Source organism: Equus przewalskii, chromosome 4 (assembly GCF_037783145.1).
Source record: "Equus przewalskii isolate Varuska chromosome 4, EquPr2, whole genome shotgun sequence".
Taxonomy (NCBI): Eukaryota; Metazoa; Chordata; class Mammalia; order Perissodactyla; family Equidae; genus Equus; species Equus przewalskii.
Window position 1 is genome coordinate 89,257,371 of NC_091834.1, and position 20,354 is coordinate 89,277,724.

Sequence of the window (20,354 nt, forward strand, 5' to 3'; positions counted from 1 at the left end):
TCAGATCACTGATGAGAGAGAGGCTGACTCTAATGACCAGATTCTTTCACAAAGTGGGTGATCCCCAATACTCTAGCTTTGAACAAAAGGGAAGGAAGATCTAATCAAACTATTTCCAAACACATCACTAAAAATAATTTTTACGGTAAATCCTCATGTGATTCTTAGGTATTTAATTTAGGAGTTCAAAGATTTGAGTGATACTGACGTCATACTCATTCTTCCATCTATTTATTTATAGGAACAAGATGTCTTAGCACTTACATTTAGAAAAATGACTAGAAATGCTGCTGAAACTTGTCTCCTTTTCCCAGCAGGTAACATTTGTCTAGGGATACATGAACATTAATTCTTAGAGGGCCCTGTCTACCTCATCAAGAGAGGAATTTCCAATATAAGTTTAGTGTTGATGTTTGATGATTGATTTTTATCAAAATCTATACTTACATAAGTTGCTTTGATCAAATTGATACTACAAATAAAACTTTAGAAGAAATTAATTTGGCATTTAAAGCCGTGTTGCAGGAAAAATATTTCTGGTTTTGATTTGAAATTTATATGTCTGTTTTCATTTGAGAGAAGTATATGCCTGTCAGGTATAAACTATATTGCATTAAGATAAAATTCTGTAATGGCAGTGGAAACAGAAAAACATATTCAAAGAGAAAAAGGAAGGATGTAAAATTCCTGAATATTAAAGGAGAGCTTGTGTATTTTTTTAATGGATGATGGGGTAACAAAACATTCTGATGTTAAAATTTCTTAGATATTTATTAACATGTAGCACTTTTATTTAAAAGTACCAATATTGGCAATATGCTGAAAATTACATCCTTTGCAACTATTTTTAACTTATTATGAAAAAGACTTTTATCTTACCCTAAAATACACAAGAGTATAAATGGATTTTCAAATTCTTTTACGGCACTTGTGAGCAAAAAGTTTGGAAAAGTGCTGTATTTTAAGCTCTACGTTTCTCACAAACACTGTGGGAAACTGGTCATTCTTTATGGAGGAGATTAGAACTACACTTTTTTTTTTTTTATCAATGTAAGAAGATGTACAGAAACTTAAGCAGTGAAAAGCTAGCAACAAGTAAAGATGACACAAAGCATGTTTGAAAAATCATGACTTCACTCAGTATCATTTAGATGCAACTTTGAACTTGACTGTTTGGTTTATCATTTGGAGGTAAGGAGAAAACTATTGGGGACAAGTATGATGAGAAAAATAGAAAATTAAAGTTGACAGCAAGGGACAAAGGGATCATATGGCGGAGAAACAACTCTAAATATCACAAATGCAAAAGTCACGTTAGTCTGGAACCACTTGGTATAGGGTCAAAAAGACCAGCAATACTCTAAGGACACTGATTTATTGGCACACAATATAATAATATATGGTCTTCACAGTAATTCTGAGTCATCAAGCAAGGGTTAAATTATGCTCTACATATTCTGTGGAGGAAAAGAAGGCTAATATAATACATTTAACAAAGATGTCCATGAAAAGTGTTTTTCAATTGTTTCGGTAAAGTCTTTTTCACTATCTGAAATATTCGCTTGCATAGAATACTTTGTTTTCAGGGGATGGCAGATAAATGAAGTGATACAGTATCAAAATCTTACCTGCTGGGAATTATCACCATTGCCTATACTGAGAGAATCTGAAGGTTTGTCGATGGGGCTGTAAAAAGAAAACAAATCAAATAAAATCAGAGTAAAGTCATTCTCCCACAATAAAAACAAACTCTCCCAAAGCCAGAAAAATAGACATTTTATCATCTTACTATTTATTGAAGCACTGTGATTTAAGACATTAGGGTAGACATTGAGGACACAAACGCGTCTAAAATGAAATCCCTATCCTTGAGGAACTTATATCCTAATTAGATTCTCTGAAACAACAAGGGATATAATAGCTGGAAAGGAAAAGGTACTACTATAAACTGGATACTACTCTAATTAATAGTTCAGAAGTCTAATTCATTATTTAGTTTTGTGCATTTGCTAAACACATTTCTCATTAAAATTTTTGAAGTAATACCCATTTTTCTAAGTGTTTGACAGAAGGGAATAAAAGTTGTTGAAGCACTGTCTACAGGTTCTTAAGAGCAATAAATTTATTTTAATAGTTCAATATTCTAATCAGAACCCTAGAGAAGGCAAATGCATGTGTGTGTACACACACACACAAGACTAACAAACTTTTGTGCAAACTATTGACTCAAAACAAAAACATTAAATCTTGATTTCTATATAGAGAAAATGCACTGCCATGGTAAAATAACATACAATTGCTATCTTCAAGCCCATTTTAACTCATCTGACTTAAAACAAAATCTTTACAAACATTTCAACACTGACCGAGTGAAATATTTCTAGAACTAACTTTACTTAACCCAGCACATAAACAACATTAGTACCCAAATACTAATACTTACTTCTACTACAATAGTATAGCCAAAAACTAATTATTACAAATTTCTCAAAATTATTTTATTGCCTGGAAATATATACAAAGTCACCTTACAAACAGACAACTTTCTGATACCGCATTTAATTGCTCTAGAAAAATTTACCAAAGTCTAGTACCTCATCTGAATACCAAGTGTGTCTTCTGCAGAAACATTGCCAGATGCTCTTGAATTTCACAAATAGGTCTGAAATTTACTTGAAGAGCATCTATACTTATTATTCACCAAACATCAATAAATCAACTCATTATTAAGTGGGTAATACAAATAATTTTAATATATAGCTCTGAGCCCACTAAGTTTAGAGATATTCAGGGAAATAAGACAGATGCACAGCAACAAATATCAGCCAATGCCAACTACTAATTGAATTGTTTAAATAATAAATGCCATACACGTTTAGGAGAAAGAGAAGTCACCACAAGTGGGGCAATTAGGGTTGCACATTGTTGTGCAACCATCGCAACCATCCATCCCCATAACTCTTTTCATTTTGTAAAACTGCAACTCTATACCCACCAAATGAAAACTCCCCATTTTCCCCTCCCTCAGCATCCACCATTATATTTTCTGTCTTTACAATTTCAACTAAATGGCCTCGAATAAGTGGAATCATAGATTATTTGTCTTTTTCTGACTGGCCTATTTCACAAGCAATAATCTCCTCAAAATTCATCCAGGTAGTAACATGGATTTGCATGAATTGCAGAATTTCCTTCCTTGAAAGGCTGAATTATATTACATTGTACGTATATACCACATTTTGCTTGTCCGTTCATCTATGAACACTTGGGTTGCTTCTATATTTTAACTATTGTGAATAATACTGTTATAAAACCTAAGTATACGGGGTCAGCCCAGTGGCACAGCAGTTAAGTTCACATATTCTTCTTTGGCAGCCCAGGGTTCGCCAGTTTGGATCCCAGATGTGGACCTACACACCACTTGTCAAGCCATGCTGTGGCAGGTGTCCCACAAATAAAGTAGAGGAAGATTGGCTACAGATGTTAGCTCAGGGCTACTCCTCCTCAAAAAAACACAAAACGTAAGTATACAAATCTCTCTTTGAAATCCTGCTTTCCATTTTTTTAGGGGTGTACCCAGAAGTGGAATTGTTAGATCATACGGTAATTTTATTTTTAATTTTTTGAGGAGCCACCAAACCGTTTTCCACATTTTACATTCCCACCAACAGTGCTCAAGGGTTCCAATTTCCCCAAATCCTGGCCAACATTTGTTGCTTGTTGAATAGCAGCCATCCTAATGGGTGTGAGTGGTATCTCACTGTAGTTTTGATTTGCGTTTCCCTAATGATTAGTGATGCAGAGCATCTTTTCATGTGCTCATCGACCATTCATATATCCTTCTCTGGACAAACATCTATTCAAGTTCTTTGCTTATTTTTGAATTATGTTGTTTGATTTTTGTTGTTGTTGGGTTTTAGGAGTTCCCTATATATTCTCAACATTAATCCCTTATCAGGTATAGGTTTTGCAAATATTTTCTCCCATTCTGTGGGCTGCCATTTCACTCTGAGGATACTGTCTTTTGAGGCACAAAATTTTCATGAAGTCCAACTTAGCTATTTTTTCTTTGGTTCCATATGCCTTTGGTGGGTATCATATCTAAGAAGTCACTGTCAAATCCAACGTCATGAAGCTTTTGTCCTGTTTTCTTTTAAAAAGGGTTTTATTGTCTTAGGCCTTACATTTAGGTCATTGATCCATTTTTAATTAATTTTTGTATTTGGTAATAGTAAGGATCCAACTTCACTCTTTTGCAGGTGGATATCCAGTTTCCCCAATAGTGTTTGTTGAAAAGAGTGTTCTTTGTCCACTGCATAGTCTTGGCACCTTTGTGAAAAATCATTTGACCCTATATTTGATGGTTTATTTCTGGGCTCTCTTTTCTATTCTGTTGATCTGTATGTCTGTCTCTATGCCAATACCACACTATTTTGATTACTGAAGCTTTACAGTAAGTTTTGAAATCGGAAAGTGTGGGTCCTCCAGATTTTTGTTTTTTCAAGATTGTTCTGGCTATTTGGGGTGCCTTGAGATTACATGTGAATTTTAGGACAGGTTTTTTTATCTGCAATAAAAATCATCAGGATTTTGATAAGGAATGCATTGACTCTGTAGATAACTTTGGGGAGAACTGACATTTAACAACATTAAGCCTTCTAATCCTTGAATATAGGATATGTTTCCTTTAACTGCGTCTTCTTTAATTTCTTTCAGCAATGTTTTGTATTTCTCACTGTACAAGTCTTTCAATGCCTTGGTTAAGTTAATTCCTAAATATTTTATACATTTTGATGCTACTGTGAATGAAATTGTTTTCGTAACTTTCCTTTCAGATTGTTCGTGTATAGAAATGCACTGGTTTTTGTGTTAACTTTGTATCCTGCTGTATTGCTGAATTCATTTATTAGTTCTAACGGGATTTTTGTGTGTGTGGAATCTTTACGACTTTCTACATCTAAGATCTTATCACCTGCAAACACTGATTGATTTTCATACGTTAGACCATTTTTGCACCCCAGGAATAAATCCCACTTGGTAATGGTATATAATCCTTTTAATATGCTACTGAATTGTTTGCTAGTGTTTCCTTGAGGATTTTTGGACACTGTTCAAAAGAAATATTGGTCTGTAGTTTTCTTTTCTCAGAGTGTCTTTTGCCTGAGTTTGGTATCAGGGTAATGCTGGCCTCACAGAATGAGTTAGGAAGCATTCCCTCCTCTCCAATTTTTGGGGAAAAGGCAGAGAAAGAGTGGCACGAGTTGTCCTTTAAATGTTTATTAAAATTCACCAGTCAAGCCGTCGGGTCCTGGCTTTCCTTTGTTGGGAGATTTTTTTTGTTACTGATTCAATCTCCTTACCACTTGCTTATTTCTTTGTGATACAGTCTTGGTACGTTTTTTCCATTGGGATTTTGTCCCATTTCATCTAAGTTATCCAATTTGTCAACAAACAACTGTTCACAGTACTCTCTGATAACCCTTTTAATTTCTGTATAATTGGCACTAATGTCCACATTTTCGGTTCTGGTTTTAGTAATTTGAGACACTTCTCTTTTTTTTGTAGTCCATCTAGCCAAAAGTTTGTTAACTTTGGTGATCTTTTTGAAAAACCAACTTCTAGTTTCATTAACTTTCTCGCCCATTTTCTATCTCATTTCTCTCTGCTCTAATCTTTAGTATTTCCTTCCTTCTGCTAGCTTTGCATTTAGTTTGTTTTTCTTTTTCTAGTTTCTTAAGTTGTAAAGTTAGGTTGTTGACTTGGGATCTTCCTTGTTTTACAATTGCAAGCATCTACAGCTATAAATTTCCCCACTTTGGATGTTTCCCATAAGTTTTCGTATGTTGTGTTTTCGTTTCCATTTGTCTCTAAGTATTTTCTAAATTCTCTTGTGATTTCTTCTTTGATCCATTAGTTGTTTAAAAGTGTTGTTAAATTTCCAAAATTTTCTGAATTTTTCAGATTTCCTTTTTTAATTATTTCTTCATTAACATCCCATTGTAGTCAGAGGAGTTACTTCATCCCCTTGTGGTATTTTTATCTTTTTAAATCTACTGACACTTAATTTGTGGCTTAAGATATTTTCTATCCTGGAAAGTGTCCCATGTGTATTTGAGAAGACTACGTATTCTGTTGTTTTTGAGTAGAATGTTTTGCATATATCTGTTAGATCTAGTTGGTTTCTCATGTTGCTTAAATACTCTATTTCCATACTTATATTCTGTCTGGTTGTTCTATCCATTCTTGTGAGTGGGGTACTGAAGTCTCAACCATTATTGTAGAACTATTTCTCCCTTCACTTTTGTCAGCTTTTGATTCATATATTTTGATGGTCTGTCACAAAGTGTGTAAACATTTATAACTGTTATATCTCCTGGCTGCACTGAACATTTATTAATACATAATGTCCTTCTTTGTCTCTTATAATCTTTTTGATTTAAAGTCCATTTTGTTTGAGATTAGCATAGCCACCCCTGCTCTCTTTTGATTATTATTTGAATGGGATATTTTTTTCCATCCTTTCACTTTCAACCTCTGTGTGTTCTTGGGTCTAAAGTGAATCTCTTAGTGACAGCATATAGTTGAATCATGTGTTTTTATCCATCTCTGTCTTTTGATTGGATAGTTGAATTAATTGACATTTTAAGCCATTATTAAGGAAGGAGTTACTTATGTCATTGTGCTATTTGTTTTCTAAATGTCTTTTAGCTTTTCTGTCATTCCTGCATTATTGCCCTCTTTTGTGTTTAGTTGTTTTTCGTAGTGAAATGTTTAAACTCCTTTCTCATTTCATGTATCTTCTAGCACTGTATTCTTTATTATGGGAATTACATGTAACATGCTAAAGTTATCACATTGTAATTTAAATTTATACTCACTTCAACAACACACAAAATCTCTGCTCCTTCACAGCTCTGTCGCCACCCCTTTCATTTACTGATGTAACAAAATTACATCTTTATACATTGCATGCCCAAAACTATAAACTAATAATTCTTTTAAATGCAGTTTCTTAAATTATATGGAAAACAAGATTTCAAATTACAAATCAAAGATACAATAATACTAACTTTTAGACTAATGTGTTTTTTTCCTTAAACAATAATGCAGGAATGAGGGACACAAAATAGCTAAAAGGCATTTAGAAAACAAATAGCAGAATGATATAATCACCTCCTTCCTTATCAATAATGACTTGATCAAAAATGTATTGTTCTCAAATCACAGAGAAAACAAAACGTATACTTACAAACCACTGTTACAATAATACTAACAATTGGCCATTGATTGACCTTTATTGATATCCTTCTCTCTACGGCTTTGAGTTACTCTTTAGCATCCTTTCATTTTATCTTGCAGCATTCCCTTGAGCATTTCTTGCAGGACAGGTTTAGAGGTCACAAACTCCCTTGGCTTTTGTCTATCTGAGAATATCTTAATTTTTCCCTCACTCTTGAAGGACAGTTTTGCTGGATATAGGATTCTTAGTTCACAGCTTTTTTTCATTAGCATTTTGAATATATTAGCCCACTCTCTTCTGGCCTCCAACATTTCTGAAGAGAAATTTGCTCACAATCTTACTGAGGATCCCGTGTATGTGATGATTCATTTCTCTTGCTGCTTTCAAGATTCTTTCTTTGTCTTTGTCTTTTCAATGTTTGACTACAACGCATCTTGGTGTGGGTCTCTTTGAGTTCATATTATGTAGAGCTTGTTGAGCTTCCTGGATGTTTATATTCACATCTTTCATCAAATTTGGCAAGTTTTCAGCTGTGGTTTCTTCAAATATTCTCTCTGTGCCCTTCTCTCTTCTCCTCCTGAAACTCTGTCAATGCATATACTAGTCCACTTAATGGTGTCCCACACGTCCCTTAGCTTCTGTTTCCTTTTCTTCAACTCTTTTTCTTTCTGTTCCTCAGATTTGATCATTTCCATTGTCTTATCTTCAAGTTTGCTGATTCTTTCTTCTGCCTGCTCAAATCTGCCTCTGAATCCCTCAAGTGAATTTTTTGTTTCAGTAAATATACTTTTCAACTCCAGAATTTCCTTTTGGTTTCTTTTTAGGTCTTCTACTTCTTTATTGATACTTCCATTTTGTTCACACATAGTTTTCTTGGCTTCCTCCACATCTTCCTTTAGTTCTTTACAAATCTCTAAGAGAGCTGTTTTAAAGTCTTGGTCTAGTATACCTCCCATTATGTCTTTTTCAGGGACAGTTTCCGGTGATTTACTTTTTTTCTTCTGAATGGACCATATTTTTCTGTTTCTTTGTATGGCTTGTGATTTTTTTGTTTGAATCTAGTAATGAGGTACCTGTAGAAATCAGATTCTCTCCCTTCCTCAGGGTTTGCTATTGTTGTTGTTACTGCTTTTGCTCATTGTTTTTGTTTTGCTGCTTGTTGTAGGCAGTCCTTCTGCCAAGGATCAGCCTTAGATGTAAACTTGAGGTCTTCTCAGATCTCTTCTGAGCCTTTCCCTGGACATGTACAGTCACTTTCTAATTTCCCTATACATGCAGTTGTTTTTGAACATCCTAGTGTTGAATGGCTGGCCCTCAAAAGGAAGAAAAGTGAAAACTGAAAGGGAGAACATGGGCACTAGCCCTGTAAGCCCCCTGGAAATCACTTCAGCCAGGGAGGGTGGGGCTTGCAACAATGGGGTAGATGCAAGAACAATGGATGCCCAACTGTTTGTCTGCATCTGTGTGATCAGAAGCAGTAACGAGCAACCAGGGCAGAGATCCCCAATATCTGGAGGACATAGAAGATGTGCACAGCTGTCTGCCACATGGCTGGGGGTGAGTCTGGGTTGCTGCTACTGTACTAAGAGCTGAAATTGACCAAAATAAACCATCAAATCTTCCCCTGGAAGTTGCAAGCATTCAACAGACTTCAGAGTTCCAAAACAGTTACATGAGACAACTTCTGCCAGTTCAATTTTTGTCCAGGTAGAAAGATGGATTCCTGAAGCTACCTACATTCCCATTATCCCCAAACTTGCACTGCTCTTATAATGTGAGAATGAAGGCTTAAAGTTGAGAAAAAGCAGTAGTAACAGAGACAAAAGAGTGAAAGCAAGATTCTACAAAGGAAGAACTGAGGTGTCTTGATTTGGTTTACCTTCCCAGCCACCATTAAAGAGTACTAAATAATAATTTTCAATATAGGTGATGTCAGGGGCCGGCCCTGTGGTGGAGTAGTTAAGTTCACGTACTCCACTTCAGCAGGCCAGGGTTTCACCGGTTCAAATCCTGGGCCGGACATGGCACTGCTTCTCAGGCCACATTGAGGTGGCATCCCACATGCCACAACTGGAAGGACCCACAACTAAAAATACACAACTATGTACTGGGGGGCTTTGGGGAGAAAAAGGAAAAATAAAATCTTTAAAAACTATATATATAGGTGAGGTCAGTCTTGCTTTGTCAAAGGCAATATATGAAAATATTACGGCATTCAAAATAAATCTTAAGAATATTTCTGAATTAAAACTAATTAGAATTTATATCATCTTGTCCACCATGCCAACTGCTGTTTCATAAGCACTGATTCATAACACCTTACATTTTACCTAAGTACATTTTATCAAAGATGTTTAAAAATTTCTAGATCAGTGTCATCAATCCAAAGATAACTGCTGAAAAGTTAGGATTGGGGAAAGATATCAGTAAGCTCATGTTCCACTCAGTTTTAGTGTATTCTTCAATTTATTTTAAGAACAATTAACAAATTCAAGGAATAATCCCAAAAAGCTTTAATAAAGATGTAACTAGAATTGTTTTATTTCCTATGTGGTCTGTAAAAAGTCAATTATAGTTATTAAACTTGCCATCATATGCGTAACCATCAATGCAAAAAATGGAAAATAAAGATGAGAGAGTCCTTGCAAATGCATGTTTAACCCCAAGAGGAAAAACAAAAATCTATTCACCAATTCCAATTCCAATAAATGTGAACTCCATAGATCTTTTAACAGTTGGGCAGAAAACAGAGATCCCAAGGTTACCACTCACAGGTCATAATTCTCACAACCCCTGGTATAAGGTGTCAAACTTTCTTTCTCATCAAGGTCTGTGTCTGGTTAAGCTTTGGTCATACTAACAAATCTGTTCTACATTCAACATCCACCCACCCATTATTACTCATTATCATGCCAAGAAGGTTAAGAAAGGAAAACAAACTTTAATAAATAGCACATTTACTAATGAAGAAAGAGATCTACTCTATCAAAAGGACTATTCCCTGGTAAATAACTGTCAAGCCCCAGTGATATCAGATGAAGGAAGACTGGATACACAAAGACAAATTACACAGGGATTTTTTAAATTTAAAAACAAAACAAAAAAATCTACGGGCTTGCTTTCTTTTTTCCAGGTCGCCACAAGGTTTATTAGCCATTTATGCTCAGAAAGGCCTTGTTCTGAACAGGACTGTTCCTCTAACATACCAGGCAGGAAAAAGCCACATAAACAGGGCCCACTTCCATTTGCATCCCAAGTTACACTAGAAGCATATCTTAGAGCAACAACAATTGTCTCCAGGGTTTCTCGGGGAATGGCTCCAGAATAGGCTCCAGCTTCAGTTCTGGCATTCCTTCTGATACCACACCTAAGTGGGCTCCAGTGCTCTAACTCCAGGCCTAGCTGTTGCCCTGGTGGTAGCCCTGGCTCCAGCTCACTGATTCCAGTTCTGGCTCCAGCTTGGGCTCCAGCAGTTGTTGCAGCTCATCCACCTGTCTATTACAGACCACAATGAGCCTCCGTTTCAGGTACTTCCTCTGTTCCTGGAAATTAACTTTCCCCTCGTAGTAGCATCCAGAAGTCTCATCCTGGGGGATGTGGGGGTAGAGGAAGTACAGCAGATTCTCAGGTATGTTCTCCTCAGGGAGCAGTTGGTAGTGGTGGATGATTTCGGTCAGTGTGAGTGACTGCAGTACCTCCTTGATGCAAGGCTGCACCGAGTAGATGAGCACCTTATCATTGTCCTGGTGTTCTACCCAGGAGCAGGTAATGCCCCCTTCCAATGATTCACTGAAGAGCAACAGAAAGGTTCCACAGACGGTCTTCTTCAGCAGTTGGCATTCCTGGCTCCAGCTCACAAAGCCCATGATGTGTCCATCATTCCAGAGATCCTTCAGGTAGTCATGTACCAGGTCCAGCCATGTCTAGAATGGTAGCTTGCCTGTGGGGCTTTCTTGCTTAGTGAAGTCAGCTCAGAACAACCATGCACCTTTAATCCTAGAGTTCTGCCCGAACTGCTTGTCCCTCATCATGCTCAGCTGGCTCCAGTTTGAGGCCTCAGCCAATGTAAGGAGAACTGCCAACTAAGAGCAGGGCCCAGCAAGCTCCAGGGGGTCTTTAGGGCAGGCTGGAGAAGAACTGCTGATTCTGGAGGTTTGAGCTGAGCAGACTGAACCAGAGAACAGAGGCCCAGAAAATCAAGAGTAGGTTCATATTAGAAATAATCATCACACAGAGGACGTCTGTTTTCAGCTCCTGCGTCAGACCCTGGTAGGTGTAGCCAACCGTGAAGCTGATAATGTGCAGTTCCTCTGTTGCACCCAGCACCCCCCATTGCTGCCCTTTCCAGAACCACCAGAGTAAGGTAGTCAAAGTCCCAAACTAGGCCCTGACTCTGCTCCTTCTGTCAAAACTGTCAAATTTTTCTGTTTTGAAGTCCTAATGTTGAACCTCTGGAAACCTTGTAATTGAGGAGGATTCCTGTCAAGGGAGATTTCTGCAGCCAGTGACCCACTGCCTTCTGGGAATCTCACCAGCAGCCTTGTTTGGACAGTGAACTTCCTCCCAGTATTGATGATGAGAGGTCAATAGGGAGTTTAGGACATGCAGGACTAGGTTTCTACCACAAAAGCTTTGCAGAGCAGACACTGCAGCAACTCTGTGATGTGGGCCTTCCATAGGTCCATCCCTTTGGTCAGAGGGTCATCCTGTTGGCCAACCAGGTGACTCAGTCCCTTCAGCTCCTTCAGCAGCTGACACAGATCAAACAGCCTTGTTCCAGCCATGAACCACTTCTTTAGCTATTCCAACCTGTGGTCCAGGGAGCTCCAAGGCAGCATTTTGCTGCTGGACTTCCCATGCCTCCAACTTTGGCAGCAGTAGCTCAATTAGGTAGATAATCAACGTAGCAGTGCTTTGGAGGCATCCAGCACCTCCTTTCTCCTTTTATCCAGTTCACTGAGAGTTTCCCATAGAAGCTGCTGCTGTCCAGTCTGATGGGTGTCCAAAGAAGGTGTGCTCACTGGGGTCTGGGTCTTGTATCAGTAGCAGAAGACATCCTGCTGGTCTCTTGCAGCTGGCTATGGATTTTGCCAGCTTCTCTATCATAGCCCTCAATTCCAGGATCCAGGATTCAATCTCATGTTGTTGGATCTCCATAGGTGCTTCAAGGTCTGGTTCTCCTTGCTCCGACTGGGACCTCTTAGCCTGGATTAGAATTAAAGAGATTAAAGTTCATCTCAGCCAACTGGGTAGAGCCCTGGGGAAAGGTCTAAATGTCCCAAGAGAATTTCTGCAAGTTGTGCTGTAGCAACAATCACTCAGGGTCCTGGCTACAGCGGCCACACTCATAGTTCAGTTGGTCAAAGAAGTGGAAGAATAGCATGTTAGCCTTGAAATCATTGTTGCCCAGTGCAGCCTCCTGCCAGTTCTGGTCTTCAATCCAGACCCCCACGTACTGTAAAATGTCCATCAGAAGGAGGCTATGTGAGTAGCGCTGGTGCAGCCGATCCTGAAATGGAGTGTCAAGATTCTGCAGCATCTCCCACTGTGCCATGTGGGGTCTGAGTCTGGCTATGGGCTCAGTTCCTGCTCCCATTAGTGGCTCTGGTCACAGTTTCCAATCCCCAAAGGGAGCTCCAGCACCAAGGCCTCCCACTCTACCTTCTTCAGCCCCTCTGACCTGCCCCCATGTAGCAAGCTTGAGTGGGGAGCTGAACCCCAGAGCTCACCATTCCCAGCCACCCACACCAACACTAGTTGCCACTCAGCCCGGGTTTTCTTAAATCAACCTCTTTTTGACACACTAAAAAAAAAAAACTGCTTGCATGTCTAAGCAAAAGTTTTGTTGTTCATTTTCCATTTTCAATAGGAAAGATTAACAACCTTTTGTGCAGCACATAGGAGTGGGGCAGAGGTTGCCTAGGAAGGGAAAAAAACAAGAAAGGTGATGAAAAGTTGAAGCATACTAATTTGGTTCTCTTGGATAAAAGCAAAGAAAAGATGATAATATAAATTGAACTAAACCAAAGAATGAGAGAAAACAGAGGTTTCCAATCATCTTTGAAAAGGCTAAGAGTTAGAAGACCACCTGCATCTACGGTTCATTCAAACAGCGACAAACAGTCATGCTGAGAGAAAGAGTAACCAAGACACCTGAAGACACAGGTGATTGAGAAGCACTGGATTCAAGTGGCACGAAGAAGTTCTAATAGATGCTTTGGTCTCATGACACAATCAAGATAGTATTTCCAGAAGGCAACACTGTGTGTGTAAATCCCCGCAGATGCAAATTCATAAACATATGTTTTCATACTAACGGTCTCACTATAATTTTTTTTTTTTAAGTTCTGGCCCTAAATAGTTCTGAAACCTAGGGTGAGATTATAGATTTCTCAGGAGTAAATATTTTTCAAATAACCCAACAGTGGGAATCCAATACTATGGAGCTTTTCAAAAAAATAAATAAATAAATATTTCTATATATATTTATTTAAAGTATAAAGTATATAGCCAGGCTCCGTCCCTGGAGCTTCTGATTCACTTAGTCTAGAGACACCTGGTACCCAATGACCACTGCACTAGAGGAAATGAAGAACACAGTGAAAAGACACCTATCACATCAAATCTCCTCAAAGTGTCTAAACTTACTAGATTTTAGAGCTAGAAGGATCATTAATATCAAATTTAAATACTTTGTTTTACAGATAAAGAAAGCAAAATTCACAACTATCTGCAAGCAGGTAGTTTGACACAGCTGTGCCTCCATCTGGATCTTCAGATGCTCAGCCACCTTTGCTTGCTTCTAATTTGCCCCAAAGACAGTGCTTATAATTGACTTCCTTTTACTTCCTTGATGGAAATGCCAACAAAATTCCTGAAAACAGCCTCTCAGCTGCTTTCTAAAATTTGCAGTATAAAGCAAGTAATTACACAGTAAAAGTATCAAAGAAGAAATTTTTTTGAGGACTGGGGGTGGGATAGAAAAAAATACTGATAAGGTCTAATTCCCTTGTTCATTACATTCAAAAGATAAAAACAGTCTCAGTGATTGTATTAATTTTGGTTGCATTTTGGATACAAGGTAAAATTTAACACAGATGTCAACATAATGGACCCTTCCAAATTTCACTGTCATATTACTATACACACAAATACTATTTACGTTGCTCCTAAATTAAACATTCCCACATTCATTTAGAAGAATTCACTTTCATTGTTCATGCTCACCTAAGTCAAACAACTGGAATAAACATTTGCTACTGCAAAAGACAAATTTAAGTTATAGATAAGCAGCCTGCCTTTACAGAATATGTTATTTATACAGGCTTCAAATATACATTAACATTTAAAGTATTACTTTGCTATTAAAATATGGCCCCTCTTAAGTAACGCAACACAATTAGCTATTAACAGGGCAAGGAAAAAATGCCTCAATAAACCTGGATTGCTTTTAGTATGGTAAATATAATTTTCATCAGAATTTTCTCATAACTCCAGGATATACCTATCATGAATGAAAATAAATGTTCTGATTACTAGTAATTATAAATAATTATTTTTAATATTAAAGCTGAAAGATGGACACCCACCATCCTAAACATATCACAGAATGTGGCAAGCTTTCAAAAACAGCAAGTAAAGTCCTCATTTATTCATTGTAATTTTGTATTTCAGTAATAAAATTTATCTTTAAGAGATACTATTATAAAAGTTGAATTTAAACACATGATTGCTCATTTGATGTCCTTTTTCTTCTATTCTAAGAAATAAGGGCACCAACAACCCTATTTCTAACCATCCCTCCCCCACACTCATTAAAATTCACCTTCTGGAACAAATACTTCAGACCAGCGGCTCTCTGACTTTTTTGAATACATATATTCTACTTAGGTGAAGCAAGATACCCCAGCTCACTTACTAGTTTTCCAGTGTTGTATGTGCACATGTGCAGTAACTTTATATATCCAAACACAGCATGGGAAGAAAATTTCTTTAGAGAAATAAGGAAACATTTTGAGAAATAAGTTCAGAAAAATCTTGTAATTCTCTGATTTTAATGTAAATATCCAATTTTAGCAAACCTTACTAACCCTTCTACTTAGTTTTGTAAGTAAGTAGACCTTAGTTTTATGCAAAAGTAGAAGTAGGGAACTGCAAATCATTTATCTTTTATACAAGAGGGAATGTCTTTCTCAGGATCCAGTTTACAAAAAAATGTAGGCCACCTCTCATGGCACTTGTCCATACATTGAGAATCACTGCTTTACGCCACTCCTGAATTCACCTCTAATCTATCTATTGGGGATCAGCATATCAGTGCCCACTACACCAGTAATTAACTATTTTTAGATCATGGATGCTTTCTCCAGAAAACTGTGCACACACACAAAGATTTTTATATAAAATTTCAAAGAATTCACAGATCTCCTGAAGCCTATCCATGACTTAATAATCTCTACTCAAGACTATTTTCTACAGGTCTCTGGACCATACCTTTTCTAAATCTCAGGGGTTTACCAATGCCAGGGTAAAACAGGATTCATGCAGCCACCACTCCCGTTGTGCAGAATAAATAAGATACTCTGACTATACCTTCAGTCTATCAGAACTTATACTTAATTTTCAATAAGGATAAACAAATTTTTTAAAAGATGTACATTTTCTTTCAATGTAATAAGTGTAAAAAATTGACAAATTCCTATAGAAATTTTCCTTTCACCATTTCTTTAGCTTGTCCTCTACCGCCACCAATCTGTGGTTTAGGGAAGGGTTTATTTAAAATACCACCAATTCGTTGGAATTTATAATACATCCACTATATTGATCCTGAGGTAATAAGCCTTAAGTACCAGAGATCTTCAAAGTCAACATACACATATAGTTATGGTACAGTTTGATTTATCTGAATTAGTTTGATTCATGTCAGAGTTTTTGATTCATGTTACAGTCTCTTAAGAATTTCACCTCTTCCAGACTAAGGAATGGCAGAGTGGGAGAATGAGCTGGGGCTTAAAAGTGAGAGAGACTTTCGTCATGATCTAGTCTATCACTTATTTATGTAGGATAATGGTAAACTATTTAAACTCTCTGAGACTTAGTTTTCTTGCCAGTAGTAAGATAACAGTATCTACCACAGTGGACTGCCGGGAAAAATTTTTAAATGAACACAGAAGACACCAAATTTTTGTTCAACCCTCTTTTCACCTAAGTCTAAAGCTGAACATCTCCATTCCTTCAGTGGTGGCTTGTTTGATGGTGACTTACCTTGAGTGATCTGGACATCCTACATCTGTCCCCCAAATTCTTATAGGTAGGCCTACACAATGTTTTGGGCACAGCAGCCCATCTAGCTACTTTATTCCTTTCAGTCTTCAGTTGGTGCACAAGTGGTGTCTCAACTTAAATGAAGGTATTTTGAAGCCCGAAAATTAAAAATAAAATATCCAGTTCTTAAGCATCACTACTGCATAGCTTCTTCACTCCCCATTCTCATAATTTGTATCCAGCATTTCAAAGTAACTTATTAATATAGAAAAAAAGCACATCTATAGTCAATACTCAATCTGACATACTCTCAAATTTATAATAATGGAGGGGGAAAGCAAATGACACATTTCTTTTAGAATTTATTATTCACTTAAGTGAGATAGGAATAAGACTTATTACAGGAAATTTCACTTACTAACATACATGTGTATCAGGGGGCCATGTCAGGGTTCAGTGAGGATTAGGAGCTATGGAAATCTTAATATTTGTACTCTGACTTAATTAAAAATTTTTAAAAACTACATTTTAAGCTCAGTATCAATCTACAAGGTTCCAGGTTTTGCTTTCCTACAACTCTTGTAAAACTGCTACTTATCACATAGGAATGCCAAGAAAAGATAAAAGGAACCATTCTTTTTCTTTTTACCCTAGGGAGTTTAATTCTCAACTTATCTTGAATAAGCAAAACTTATCTTTTGAGTAGAACCATGCAGAGAGTCAGTCATATTGCTCATCATTTTAACTTAAGTCTTCTCTGTGGGAAAAAGAAAACTTAGCTACAAATTCCTCCCTACCACTGTGGCCTGTATGGTAGCAATGTGGAAATGGAGACCAAAGCACACCTTCAGTATTACTGCCAGTCAGTCGAACTTACTCTCTAGCAGGGGCTGGCGCAGAAAGCAAGCAAGCTCTAGGAGCTTGCCAAAAGACAGCTCTCCATAACTTGGGCCATCAATTGCCATTAACGAATTTCGAGGATCTGCATTAAACAAACAGAAAACAACCCCTCCGCCCAAAAACTTTCCTATATCATGTACTTATGCAAAGCGTTAAGTATCCATGTCAAAATTTATTAAGGTCCAACTGAGGTTCAGTAGCACTGGCTTGGGCAAAGTTATTAAACGAGTACACTGTTTTAAATCCTCGTTTCTTCCTTTTCTTCTCTACAACTTGTAGCTCCTACAACACTCCACACCTGCTATTGCAACAGTTATGAATGTACTCTGACTATACTTTACATAAGGGCAAAGCCAGTAAAATACTAGTAAATCTATTAACAACTGATCACAAAAAATAAGTTAAATAAAAGCTAAATACTTGTTATAAACGCCAAAAAGATATTTGGTAAATTCCAATTTTCCCTTCCAATCTAAAGAAGAAAGCTCAGCAAATTAGAAATAACAAGGTATTTTCATGCTGTGATTTAAAATATTTATCTCAAATAAATGGTCAAAATCATACTTAAGAGTGAATAAAACACTGGAGATATCCCTATAAGAGCGAAGAATGAGACAAGGATGCCAGCTAGCATCGTTTTCTAATACTGTTCTTTAATTTTTAGCCTAGGGGGATTATCAAAACAGGAAGAGGTGGTAATGGGAGATTCAATACAACAAACAGGAAAAAGACACACACACAAAAATCTTTCCTAAGAAACACAAAAGACTTAATAGAGATACTATGCTAATGGTTGAGAGGAGTCAATGTTATAGTGTAGAATATAAATTCTTCCAAATTTGATTTATAAATCCAAGTATTTTCAAACACAAATAGACTGGTCAACTAATAGGAGAAAGATCTATATACTGCACATTACACTTAAATACACCAGTAAAACATGGCAAACAGATATGAATTCACACTGCATAAAAAGCATACTGTAGGGGGCCGGCCCAGTGGTGTAGTGGTTAAGTTCGCGTGCTCCACTTCAGCAGCCAGGGGTTCACCAGTTCGGATCCTGGGCACAGACCTACAAACCACTCATCAAGCCATGCTGTGATGGCATCCCACATAGAAGAACTAGAAGGACTTACAACTGGGATATACAACTATGTACTGGGGCTTTGGAGGGGGAAATATAAAAAAAACAAGGAGGATTGGCAAAAGATGTTAGCTCAGGGCCAATTTTCCTCATCAAAATAAAAGCATATCTTAAAAAAAAGTTCACTCTTTTAACCAAATACAAATTAAAACGAGACAGTTTTTTTGTTTACCAAGTTGGCAAATGTACAGAAAAAAAATACTCAATTGAAGGAAATAGGTACTCATAATCTTTGACTCAGCAGTTCTACTTCTAAGAATATCAAAGCTACAATCAAAATGTTTATCAAAAAAAAGTTCATCACAGTGTTATAAATAAAAGCACCAAAATGAAAATAACATCATATACACCAGCAGGAGACTGATTTAATAAATTTGAAATTCATATATAACAATACTATGCAGCCATAAACAATTATGTTTTCATGACATGGGAAAATATTCATAATAATGAGTATTAAGTTTTAAAAGGTAACAAACCAACATATTTTGTGTAAATATACATTCAAAGGAAGGAGAAAGGACTACAAGGAAACACTCTCTACATGGAAAATACATCAAATCATTTTCCGTGAAAATGTCTGAGTACTGAGATCAACATACAATATTTACTTTCTTCTGAATGTTTTTATATATTTTTCAAATTTCCTTGAATAAAAAAAATATTTTTTATATTCAAGAAATAACAAACATTATCTAAAAGAGATAATCTAAAATTTAAATTTCTGCTCTGAATTCTCTAGGAGCTACAAACCCAGATATGATTTTAATTAGAACATTTTTAATGAGAACAATGATGTGCATAAATGATAAAAGCATCTGAAATAAATTTTTACTACAATAACCCCATTCTTACACGAAGCACTACAGAGCTAGCAACCAAAGAGGTAAGTAATAGCATATGGTTCATAATAAAATAAACACAAAGGGTAGAGAGGGGTAGATACAAAAAGATCAAAGGAAAGGGCCAAAGCTTATCAATCCAAAAAGATATCTTTTGGACTTAGCTTTTATTGTTAGTTTTGATATAAACAAATTTCAAAGTTTATTACATAGTAATTTTATGTTTTGCTCTGTGGCCTCTTTTATATATATTTTTATATACACATGTACATATGTGTGTTTATAAACAAGAAGCACTTGAATGTGAATAGTCTTTATAAATAATCTTTACTATTAAAGTGAATAAACTTAAAGACTTTAAGAATTCAAATACAAGAATATGTTTTTAAAGAAATGACTGTGACAACAATTCATGTAATTATTATTAACTATATTTGAAAATGGCCTTTACATTACTTTAGTGCTAAATAGACATTGGACTATAACATGTAACACTCAGACAATTAAAACATCAAACAAATGTAAATTTGGAATAAATTTTTTAAAAAGAAAATCAACATTACTAAATTAATTACAGTTATTTACTTTAAACGAATTCATTTTATAAAAGTTAAACTTACCAAGTTTAAAAAATAATGAACAAAGATCCTAACACATCAAACTTAAGGAACATTCTGCATAGAGTACAACCTCAAAATCATTGTTTTTATTAATCATACCATTTTCTGACAGACCATAACCCAAATACAATCCAAGATGTCAAGATCACCACATCAGAATGAGACTCAGCACTTAAGACCATAAATTTGTTTAAACATTGACACAATATAGATCTACTCAAAAGCAAGTTATTTCCTAAGATGAATAAGATTCTGAATACGGGATACCCTCCTCACTCAGAGGATACAAGACTTTAGTGACCCCTAAGACTAGACAACCATGAATATTTGTGTCCCCGACACAC

The 20,354-nt window shown here is 36.4% G+C and overlaps 1 protein-coding gene and 1 pseudogene across 11 annotated transcripts in view; both read right to left on the reverse strand.

Annotated features, from left to right (window-relative positions):
- Nucleotides 1–20,354, reverse strand: part of CNOT4 (CCR4-NOT transcription complex subunit 4) — a 139,623-nt gene that overhangs the window by 34,076 nt on the left and 85,193 nt on the right. For all 11 annotated transcript variants that reach the window (XM_070617815.1, XM_008534969.2, XM_070617813.1 and 8 more), the window contains one exon: nt 1,629–1,686. In XM_070617815.1, coding sequence (XP_070473916.1) covers nt 1,629–1,686 — 58 coding nt within the window. The remainder of the gene's footprint in view (nt 1–1,628; nt 1,687–20,354) is intronic.
- On the reverse strand, nt 10,113–12,972 carry LOC103560722 (signal transducer and activator of transcription 2 pseudogene; annotated as a pseudogene).